Genomic DNA, 12,140 nt, shown 5'->3' on the forward strand with positions numbered 1-12,140 from the left:
CTGTGTGTGTGTTTTGGCTGTTTTTCTGCATCTGTGTGCTAGTATGGGAAAGGGAGAGACGAGAAAGACTTGGACAAGGGCACAGTAATAACCATTGATCTGAGTTAAAACTAAGGAGAGGCCCGGTAACCAGCACTGCAGAACTCATGAAGACACATACACACACTCTCTCTCCTCTCACAAGTAGATTGTGAAGAAGAATGGGCAAACAGTGCCACTTTGTGGCTGAATCCATGTTTCTATACTGTATAATACTGTGTAAACCTGCAGTAAGTCTATTGTTAAGGTTGCACAGGGTGTTAATACGCACGCATGTGTGTGTGTGTGTTGGAAATGTCCTATGGCGGTCTCCTGTCTCTCAGTCAGAAGTTTGGCAGCTATATCAGCTCATGGGTCAAGGTCAAACACGCACACACCTAAACACTGGCACACAAGTGGACGCACACAGACCATCTGTTCAGAAACAGTTCAGGGACTCTGACCTATTCACTGCAATGTCACATCTGTGTGTGTGTGTGTGTGTGTGTGTGTGTATTGACTGCACCTTCAGCCTTGTCACTCCATTGATCTCCTCTCATTGTCCTATGTGTCCACCTTTCTCTCTCTCTCTCTCTGTTGCTCTCTCTTTATGCTGATTTCTGGTTTCTTGACAGAAGCAGAGATGAGATAAAGGTGATGTTGTTTGTGCTCTTATCTTGAAAACTCCAGAAGCAACAATAGTTTTCAAGAAAACAAATCAACAAAACTTTCGAAAACTTAGTGTTGCCTGGCAACAGTCCACTCCAGCTTATGGAGAAATTTTGGACTTATTTTGTTTGGCAAATAGCAATAACAGAATAATTATTTTTCACTTAGATATGAATTTTATAACATATTGTTTGCTGCACAGCTTGGTTAGCGAGTGATCTTAAAACTTAACGGTTAAAAAAAAGAGTTGTTTTAATGTTGCTTTTTTGTTTTACTTCCTTTTACCTGTCATTAAGTTCCATTCTGCCCTGCACACATTTAAATAGTTGTTGATTAGCTTTCCCCTGGTTGCCAAAGCATCCTCAAAGGGTCATTAGATAACTTGTGCGTGCCTGCATTCAAATATCCAGACAAGTGGATTCAGTCTCAAATTACCATTCTGTTAGAATAAGCTTTTTTTTTTCTGCAACACACCAGTAGACAAAGCTTCTGAAAGCACTGGCAATACACACCACAGACGTGTTTTGCACAACATTGTGTGTACATAAGAATGCCCTACAGCGAAAGTAAATGTAAATAAATGTGTACCTGTTTGTCTGTGTAAATATCTTCTATGTCTGGTGCAGCAGCATTCAGGGTATGCGTTTCCAGACGCACACTGAGACATGACAAACTCACAACACACAATCACTAACACAAACACATACGGTGGAGCTCTGAGCTGCCCAGTGACCCGTGTAGGCAGGTTGCACGGCTGTCATAACATCCCTGGCTAACTCGCAAGCCCCTTAGCCCGTAGCTAGGCTAAACACCAGTCTGACAGGCTCACTATAGAGATGCCCCGGAGTTCAGCCCATCGCACCCATCTGTCTGCTGCTGGAAATTACTACAGTGTGCAGGTGTACCTTTGTGAATTGTAGAAGAGCCTTGTGGCCCGAATGTTGCCACCCAAGCCTCTGCGTGCCTCTAAGATCCAGTGTGTGCGCATCGTTTTTTTTGTGTGTGCCTAAACCCCAGTGTGTGTGTGTCGAGGTGACAGGCTGGTGTGTCTGCAGAGAATGTGGTAATAAGTACAGGTGACGGCCGTGTCAGAAGGTAGTGGGTGTCAACAGATAAAACTGTTTGTATTTAGGCCTGGCTTCGGTACACTGTCACTTTGCTCGGCTTCTGTCTCCCTTCCTGTCACCTTGTGTCTCTCTCTTTATCTCTCTCTTCCTCCTCTCGCTGTCCCTTTTTCTTCATTTTTCTCTCTGTCTTCTTTTTTTTCATTGCTACCGTCCAACCACCTGCACTGTCTCTGCTGAATTTGTATTCTCTCTTGTCCTTTCTTCTTCCAGCCCATCCTTTCCTCTGCTCCTGTTTTCTGTGTGCATGCGCAAGATGCAGTATGATGAGACTGGTCTTTGCTGATGAAGCCCGTCTATCCATGCTGTGTCTGTGTGTGTGTGTGTGTGTGTGGTGTGTGTTTATGTATATGCTCCTCGCAGCTTGATGACGCTGGTCTTTGCTGATGAAGCCAGTGTGATAGTGTGTGTGTATGTGTGTATTTGTTGTGCGTGGTGCAGCGTGCTGGGACTGGTGTTTGCTGATGAAGCTTCAGTCTCTGCAGACCTTTCCTCATTACCAGAGGAGAGACAATTGCACTGCTTTGGAGGGAGAGAGAGACAGAAGGAGGGGAGGAAGAGATACTTTAGAGAGAGATAGAAAAAGGCAGATGGATGTATAGTCTCATAATACATCTTCACCAAGCTGGCTAATTTTGAAAACACCATTTACATATGAAAAAAACATCAATGTGTCATTTTTTGTAAAGATACGTCTTTCAGAGTCTAAGGTGCTGCAAGATTTATTCCGGTTTTTAATCTACGGCAACTTTTCGTCACATAAAAAAATGAGGCATATATATCAAAAAGAAAGAATAAATATCTTAATCACCAAATTAGGCTGTGAAATGTGGAGTTATGTTTCAGCTACGCAACACTGGTCAGCACAGCTTATGGTTCACGGTTACCAGTTTTCATAGTCATGCAACGCGCTTTCTGGCACATGAGTTTTGCAGCTGCTGTCAGAGCAGTGATGGAAAGATTTTACTGTAAACAGAGCTCAAACAAATGTGAAGAAGTAAAATTGAATGTACAGTGAAAGCTTAAAATAACTATGAAGGGGAGCCGTGGCTCGGAATTTTTTTGACCTACTAGTGAAAAACGCACAAAGAAAAGGATAGGCTCTTATCACAGACAATAACTGTTTTTCTGGTTCTCAGCTGGTTAAACCTGCATTCTGTCCCCTGCTGTTCTCTGTGACATGTACTGTAGTGGTTCTCATTTACATGTTTTTTAGTGCTAGATGATTAAAAAATTTAATCGTGCAAAATTTAAAAATGAATTATAAAGTAGTGTATTGCGCACTTTTAAGTTAAATGTACTGCTATGTACACAAAAGTGCAATAACATGTGGTTTGCAAACACTTTAAACAAATAAGGTGCTTTTTACCAGCAGTATTCCCTTTACATAGTAGCAATAAAATATTTCTTATAAATCTCAACTTAAATATTAATATAATCAAATCAAATATAAAACCAAACCTATTTGCCACTGCCTGTATTACCTTTTATCTAGCTTGTTAAAACAAGTTACCATCAGAGTCCAAAGCCACGATCATTTCTGGGGGGGTTATCAGCAGAAACATTTTTCTTTTATCAGGGAGCAGCATAAACAGTCTATGTTCAGTAGCAAGTGTCCCTGTTAGAGTGAGGAGAAGTGGTTGAGCACAAGGTGTAGCGACAAGCGGGTGCGTTCCCGTGAAACTGTCACGGTTGTGCTCGCCTGAAGCACACGCCGCCGTGCTGCCGAAGTTGAATTGTCTTGAACATTTTGTGCGTGACACGCTGCAAAAATGCCATAGAAGAGAGACTGATCCTCCCTGTTTGTGAGTTTTACTAATCAGCATGCACTGTGTAGCTATCTACTTCGCTATCGTATTTAATTGATCTTTAATTGGTCTTGCTTTTGTTTATCTACCTCTCCCACACGCTGCATCCAACATAGTCTGCCGAAGCCTCCTTCCACTGCTTGTTTTGGTGGGTGATTTGCAGGCTGATCAACATCCCACCCCTCCTGTGACCCATGTTTTGACTGTATGTGTATTCAGAGCCAGTGAGCATTAATTAATTAATGCATTAATGCAATAATAACGCGTTAACTTTCCCAGCCCTAATATTTTTGTTTTGCTGTTTTCAAACAACTGAACAGCATAAAAAAGTGATTTGATCGTAAATGCTACCAGTTAACCAGGCACTGCTATGTAATGATCACAAAATTAGCTGTCCAAAATAAACATCCAGCTTAATGACAGGACCTGTGTGGTGTGATCGGCTATACTGACATTTAAAAATGAGTGATCACATAGAGTTTTAGAGCAAACAGAAGGATTTCAAAGTTAACTTTAAACCCCCAAACAGGTAAGTAACTGTTATGTAGAACTGGGGTGTCAAAAACATCACTTTAAGATGGATAAAGGACTGAAAAAGAGAGAAACGGATGCATTTTCAAATTAGGTGTGAGCGTACTGTTATAGAGAGGGAAGAAAGAGAGGAAGAAATTCAGAAAGCCTGTTGTCTGTGCCAGCAGCCCCGGTATCTGTTACTGCAGCAACAAGTCATAGTTCTAGCTGATGGAGAGGTTCATCCACAGAGTCTCTCATCCTTTTTCCTCCTCCTTCCTCACCTCATCTCTCCCCCACTTACTAATGTGTTGTTCCAAACATGCTGACAGAGGCAGCCTGTAATGGCCTTAATATTGTACACGCTGGAAATGAGGGGGAATGAATTGTGCTGATTCTTGTCTTTCTCTTGCTTTTTTCTTTCACTCTCTCTCTTTTTTTCTCTCTGTCGTTGTCTTTTTTCCTCTCTATCTTCCTCTTTTCCTCCATGTGTCTCTCTCTTGTGCCATTGACATATCTGTCTGTCCTATGCTGCATCCACGCATCATAAATTTACTTAATATTCGTTGTATACGAGGAAAGGGAGGGGGGCTGCTAATTAAAATTTAATAGAAAGTGCACCGTGGAGGCATGTTGACGCACACATGGGCTGATTACTAGAGCAGTGCTCTTAAAGATGGGACTTGGTGCTGGAAATTGATCAAATTAGTGTGTGTGTGTGTGTTTGTGGGTCATACATAAAGAAAGACTTTAAGGAAGAAATCAATCAAAATAACAATTCAATTTAGGTTTGTGGGGGGAAAAAACAAAGCTGGTTTCATTAACTAGCTATATATAAAATGGATGAAAAGAGTGTGTGTGTGTGTGTGTGTGTGTGTGTGTGTCACTGGGGGATCTTTCTTGATGGTGGGGTGCCGAGAGATTTTAATCTTATTAACAGCCCTTACCCTGTTTGGCAAATGGCTTTCCAACTGCTTGGGTAATGAACTGTTTGAAAGCATTTTCAGCACGCACTAACATACATCAGTCAGACACATCGATGGATAGACACACACAGTTACACACCTTACACTTTCTCTTTCTCAACCAGCCCCCTCCCCTTTGTACTGAACAGGGGCCAGATTGCCAGCTGTCCTCACGACTCAGACACACGCACACACACATAAACAAACACACACACACCAATAACCAGCTGACAGTCTAGCACACTGTCTTCCTGTGGATGCAGCTTTCTGTTTTGATATAAGATGCTACAGCAAGAAGCTGAACCGTGGATTTAGTACCCAGTCATCAGTTATAAATGAGCACCAGTAGATCTGCTTTTAACAAATCCTGTGCGCGATTTTTGTGCCAAGTGAAGTTGCTATTATACTGTAGTTAAGCCCAGTTTTCTAGCACTGATGAGGTTGTTTTTTTTTGTTTGTTTCACTTGCCGGCTGCTGCATCAACAGATGGATTCCAAAGCTTTTCAGATACTTTTACTGTTTTCAATCAGACATGTTTTTTTAGACTGCATAAAAATGTCCAAACAGAATTTGGTGACTGTCAAAGTGGTCACAGTCATAATTTCACTTTTCAGCAGTGATGTTTGTTGTTAATTTCCCACGGTGTGCATAACTTACTAGTCTACCAGAAGGGCTTTCCTAATTGAAACAGGGAGCTGAGCCTAAAAACCCTTTCAGTCAGTCAGTCTACACAAATTCAACAACAAGAACTTGGAGGTAATTTGTACTGGCACCAGTAACTTTTTTTAGGTTTTAAGTGTCCATCCATCATTATTTATACACTATACTCACAGCCTGTCCCAACTCACGCTGGGTAACACGCAAATGCACCTTGAACAGATTGCCAATCTATCACAGGGCTGACACATACAGACAGACACATTCAACATCCACAGCAACAGGCAATTTAGACTCTTCAATCCACCAGACCTGCACGTCTTTGGACCCACGTACCATATCAAATAACTAAAGAACTAAAAATAAAATAAAATAAAAAATTCCACACATCTACTGCACAGACTTTTGCCATAATTATGCTCCTTTAGAGAGTAAGAATAAATCAGTCTCAGGTAGTCAGGTGCAGTTTCTACTTCTGTTAATTGCCCTGTACAAAAAATTAACAGTTTCTTTCCTCGGCTAAGCTGTTTCCCATTGAGAGCCCAGGATGGTTATTTGAAAGACGAAAGGCTTCTGTCCACAGCTTCTTCCCTCAGCAAAAGCAATTTGTGTTTTGTTTTTTGGTTATCTGGTTTTCCCATTAGATCATGTAACGAGGTGATTTGCCTCAAGCGTGCAGGTAATCGCTGGGTCTAGGGAATGATGCTTTCAAGCCGGTGCTCACTGTGTTTCTGAGCTAGATGTGCCAGCACCGAAACACAAACTGTACAGATACAAACCGATCCAAAACAGAGACACATTCGGCGGCGCTAACATTTAGACGTTCACTGTATCCGCTGTGAAGGGACAAACACACAAATTACACAGCACATTTCATTATAAATTAATACCACAAGCGGGACCCATCTCTTTCCTGCTTTTTTTGCCTCTCTTCTGTCTTGCCCCCGGTTAAGGAGTGAACCAATGTGACCCTCATCAATATTGACAAGCTTTTTCATGAATGAGCTCAGGGATGGAAAATGAACAAGACCTTGGAGAGAAATTGAGAGCAAGATGGAAGGTGAGACAGAATGCAAATGCTTCAGTGACCAAGGACATTACTTGTAAGGGGAAGGCCAAAAAACAGATATTATTCAGTTCTATTCCTCACGCATCTCTTCAGTCATCACTCCCCCACCCCCCGCGCAATGCCCCCTCTCTTTGTCTCTCCCCATTTCACTCACTGTACCCATCCATTAGTCTTTCCGGGTCTTTTTCTACTGTTGAATGTTCAAAATGACAGCACCTTGGAACAGAAGCTCCCTGAGTGCTCATTATCGCCTCGTTAGCATCGAAAATGATCATCTCAAGAAGGGAATGAGTCTTGGATGGGCGGAGGAGTTAAATAAATGAGATAAAAATATCTTTTCTTTCCGAAGTGCCTTTTTACTGCGCCATATCAGAAATCACTAAAGATTTGAATCTATTTACTTTCACCTACCTCTGGCACAATAGAGAGCTTAACTCTCTCTCTCTCTCTCTCTCTCTCTCTCTCTCTCTCTCTCTCTCTCTCTCTCTCTCTCTCTCTCGATGCTTTGATGGACATAATTATAAATTACTCTTTTTCTTTGCTGTCACAGAAAGAAAGATTTGAAAACAGCTGGACCTAACATTTTCTTTTCTCAGCCACAACACCTCCAAGGCCTTTCTTCAGCCTAACAATGTCAGAGCTACACCTATCTCTCTTCACCGAATGGCTGCACTCACAAACCAGCAGGAGCCACTACTGTTGAGTGACTGGCATCTGCCCTTGGCCAAGGTGGCCTGTTTATACTTGAAAGAAAGCTTCTTCTACCTGAAAGTTACAACTGTTTCTGAGTTTTTTCTGTTTATGTCAGCTGTATGTCTGTCTGCGTATAGCACCTTAACACCAAAGCAAATTCCTTGTATGTGTAAAACACTACTTGGCAATAAAGCTCCTTCTGATTCTGATTCTGAAGTGAGCGTGAGCAGCACGTTAGCTGAGCAATCACCGAATTTGTGTGCGTAAAACGCAAGACAATAGATTTCAAGTGTATTAATACGCAAAATATTCATGTGAATTTATCACAAGTAAAACTCAGGCCTTTACACAGCCCTTGTAGACAGCTGGATTGATTAAAATAGAAGTGTGTCTTCTCTGTCAGACGCACGAGACGGCGACAATGCAGGTGACACACCTGCTGTGTAGACACACTGTACCAAACAACTTCAGTGTTAAATCTTGCACCAAAATGAAAGGAAGGAGAAGCATCATGTCTTTTTTTCCCCTATGTTTTAGCCGGTCTACCTTAAATCACATTTATTTATGTCATGGTTAACCATTTTGCAAACAATGCTCCTGTGTTTCAGAAATTAGATTTTTGTTTTCTTTCTTACCGCTCCATCCATTTCCCTACTACATGAACATCAGTGAACTCAATTACCACACAACATAAATTTAATATTGACAAAATAAAAGCAACGCAGACTTGCTCTTCACCGTGATGAATTACACAACTCAAGCAAGTTTCAGAGGGTCACCTCATTGATTTTAATATTGTACAGAAATGAATGGAAACCAATAGTTGCCTAAGACAGTAGGAGAAATGCATTAAAAAATGGTAACATTTGTTATGCTAAAAAAATCCAGAAGAGCTGCTAAATGAACCTTGAGGTAAGAATAAATTACAGGGGATTTGTACATAAGGAACAATAAAATAAAAACTCTCAAATGTTCTCCCACAGTTTGTTTTATAATTTTAAACCTACACCTCATTGTACGCTGTGAGTTGCTCACCTCTTGTCCTCTTGCTCTGACTTTATCTAAAACTGCTGTATGGAAGTGTAATATCTTTAGATAATGGGATTTGTCCCGTAGCCAGGGGCAGATAGTGGTGAAATATACTCTAGTGTGTGACCGCATTTTGGTCCTTTTTGTGTTTGAGAGCATAGTTGACTGGCCAACGTAATACCACACACACACACACTCCAAGGTATTTGACCTGCCTCCAGCAGTGGTTTCTGCACAGGAATGTGTATTGTGTTTTTGACAAATTACCTTCCTTCCTAGTAGAATCCATATTAATGGCCAAATATTGTCTGCTGCTCTGTGAATTGATTCTAAAAAGTATTACATTGTATGCTCACATACACAGGAGGTCTACCTCTAAATATTTCAGTAAAAATAAATACAGACAGCAAATATAAAAACAAATACGCACAGCGTCTGCCCTTGCTTCTATTTGGCATATTGTCTGTGAAGTGTGTGTTATTCACTAATACTCATTCTCCCTTTGTGCTCCTTCTTTATCAGTATGTACTTCAATGTCTTTTTTTATATGGCCCATTGTGGCATTAGGTGCTGGTTAAAAAGCTATTTATTCTATACACACCCTCCTCTTTTGGCTCTGTCAACAGTGTTTCATTAAAGTGTCTCAGTAGTTTGTAGCCAGTGAATTTTTTCCCTCTACCTTCCGCTCCTGGTGAGGGTGAGGTCCTTGATGTCCTTTTTAAGGAAATTGGGCTTGACAACAACAGCAGTTAGTTTGGCTTTTGTGTTTTCCCTTTGTTCCTCCTTTTGATTCTGCACTGGAATAATGCAAAACAGAGGTAAACAAAGTGTTATTAACTTTTTTCCCCTCTTTTTCTCCCCCACTTCCCCTCAATTTTCTATTCTTTCCTTTACTCTGTTTCTCCTTCCCTTCGTTTTCTTCATACATAACCTCCTGTCATTTTCTCTCTCTCACTTCATTCCTCATATCTCTCCATTCAGGCAGTACTATGAAATGCTGTACAACACTGCAGATGAGCTGCTGAATTTGGTGGTGGACCAGGGTGTTCGCTACACTGAGCTGGAGTACATCAACGCCCTGTCCTTACTCCATCGCAGCCAGACAGGTGTAGGAGACCTGAGCACCCAAAACATCCGGCTGCAGAGGCTGAAGGAGATCATCTGTGAGCAGGCCGCCATCAAACAGGCCACCAAGGACAAGAAGATCACTACAGTGTAACGATAAAACAGGACAGGGTCCATATGGGGTGGTTGAGTTGCCTGGAAATCAGATAAAGATATTGGAATCATTTCCCAATGATGAAACCTCTGTCCTACAAATTTTTGTTTCAACTCCTTTAGCTGTGTCTAGCAGGAACACGTGCAGCAGATAATTGGGTCATGTAAGAGTAAAATGTGTAGGACAGGGCATATTTAAGAGTTGGGTTAGCAAACACTGAAATAGAGGCTTGCTCTAGACCTTAATCATAATGTCTGTGAAATCTGTTGATGGAAAGTGTTTCTTCTCCATTTTATATATATATATAGAGAGAGAGAGATTAGCCTATGCAGCATCAAGTCACTCTAATTGGGAAGCAGGGTGACAACCAACACTACTTGCAAACTTTGCAAGTATCTATGTCATGAGGTAACCTATATTGTCAATTTACACTTTTTAAAAGGCACAACAAATGCGGCACTTGCGCTCTGACTCCAACAGTCCCCCGTTCACTGTGACAGCTCCAGGCGATTGTCTTGGACACTCACCCAAACTTAGGCCCTATCTCATCTAATTTTCCTATTAGATCTAAACTGCTGCTCTCAATTACACCTCTATCTCTCCTCTCCTGGCAACCCCATGGGCCCACTGATTCTGTCTGCAATAACAGATGCCAGATTAGACTGTCTGACTGAGGCCACATCTTCCGCCTGCTGCCAATTTGGGTTGGTCCCCAAAGATTTCTCTAGCTGAGAATTGTATCATATGTATGGCTGTTAAAAATCTGTTTATCTGTCTTATTTTCCTGTATAGTCTGTGCCGTAGACTTGTGCGGCTAGTGTGGAAAGTTGCAGGTCGATTAACTTTTTATCTATCTTACAAATTGGCCAAAGACACAGTAATGAAGACATTTTTAAAAACAAGGACAGGGTTTCTTTCAGATGTTATATTTCAAGTCCAGTACACCACAGTGGAATGACTTTGCACTTTTTGTGTTAAGGCATGTGTGGTAATACATTTCACCAGTCATACTAGCTCTGTAAACTGAAACGATACATCCAAATCTTTATTTTGCCGTCCCCGCTACATGTGCTCTAGTATAAACTACAAAACATATACACTCAAGAGACGATCACAAATCACAAACTCCCCTCCCTGCAACCCTGCCTGTTTTTAGTTCATTAACTTGGGAGAGAAGTACTTAACGAGAGGAGGAGAGAGAAAGGGGAGCCTTGTCAATACAGCGGGCCCAGCTCCGGTCTCCCTGAAGCCCACAGAGCAATCCATCATAATGACAGATAGGCTAGGATCAATGGGAAAACAACCATGGAGCTGCTGAGGGCTTCGCCTACCACTCCAAAACGTACACTTTGTGTAAAATGTAAAATCTGCTCATTCAGCTGTTCACTTCAGAGCTACTTTTGTAACGTTATCCATGGGAAACTTTAATACATTGTTAACTGACTGTGTCATCATGTCACAGATACTATTACACTATTATCACTGAGCACACATAACCAATAAAAGTCTAGAAGGCTTATGTATTGCCATACCCCATGCATGCAAGTGCGAACCACTCCTGTTGTCCATGAAGTTTATTTATGAATGAAATATGTAAAATATAATAAAGGTTCATTTTTTACTTTGACCCAGAACTCTCATCTCATCAGAGCTCATCTACTTCATGTTTCTTTTTCTTTGCAACGGATCTTCATTTTGCACATCTGTTCGATTAAAGTTATCTCTATGTTTCAACTAAGAATGTATTAAATTCTATACATCGACGTGTGTCTTGAACATGTTTAAACATCCTCACTGCTCCTATGTTGAGTGTAAATGCTCTGAAATGTTTGTCTACTCTAAATTAAGCACCCGTGATTAGCCAATGCATACACTAATACACTAAAAAAATAAATTCTTCAAATGCCAGTGATTTGTGTATTTTGTTTTTTTTTCCTTGTGTAGTTGCATGACAGTCATACATTCCACTGGGGCAAGTACAGCTGACAAGAGTTCATGCATGCAGTAACACCTCTTCCACACATGACAGCACAGCCCATCACTGTTTTGATGCACCCGGGATGTTACTGGCACCATATGAGCGAGACTGATCCAAAATCAACACCGGAGGATGTACTTTGCCTGACAGGTGTAATGTGCTGTGTGACAGGAGCAAGAAGGGCTAAAGCACAGCATATTGGAATCATAAACGCAAACAAAATAACCGCCTGCGTGCTTGTGTTGTTGTGGGCATAAATCTGTTGGACTCTTTTTGGCACAGTGTGATTTTTGCAAAGCCTGACTATGCCATTAGCCCTGTTGTGTCTACTGTGAAACTCCAAATGCAACAAAAGGGTGACCCAGCAGTGTAAATTTAAAATACAGGATTGGAAACCTTAG

At 41.3% G+C, this 12,140-nt stretch overlaps 1 protein-coding gene across 1 annotated transcript in view; it reads left to right on the forward strand.

Annotated features, from left to right (window-relative positions):
• The window catches only part of exoc4 (exocyst complex component 4), a 114,297-nt gene extending 102,628 nt beyond the window's left edge, over positions 1–11,669 (forward strand). Inside the window, exon 20 of the mRNA XM_038738614.1 lies at positions 9,524–11,669. Within this exon, the coding sequence (XP_038594542.1) occupies positions 9,524–9,761 (238 nt within the window). The 3' untranslated portion in view covers positions 9,762–11,669. The remainder of the gene's footprint in view (positions 1–9,523) is intronic.
• The last annotated feature ends 471 nt before the right edge of the window (positions 11,670–12,140 follow it).

Source organism: Micropterus salmoides, unplaced genomic scaffold, assembly GCF_014851395.1.
Source record: "Micropterus salmoides isolate LMB-PRFRI ecotype aquatic unplaced genomic scaffold, ASM1485139v1 Ms_hic_scaffold_23, whole genome shotgun sequence".
In the NCBI taxonomy this organism is placed as follows: domain Eukaryota; kingdom Metazoa; phylum Chordata; class Actinopteri; order Centrarchiformes; family Centrarchidae; genus Micropterus; species Micropterus salmoides.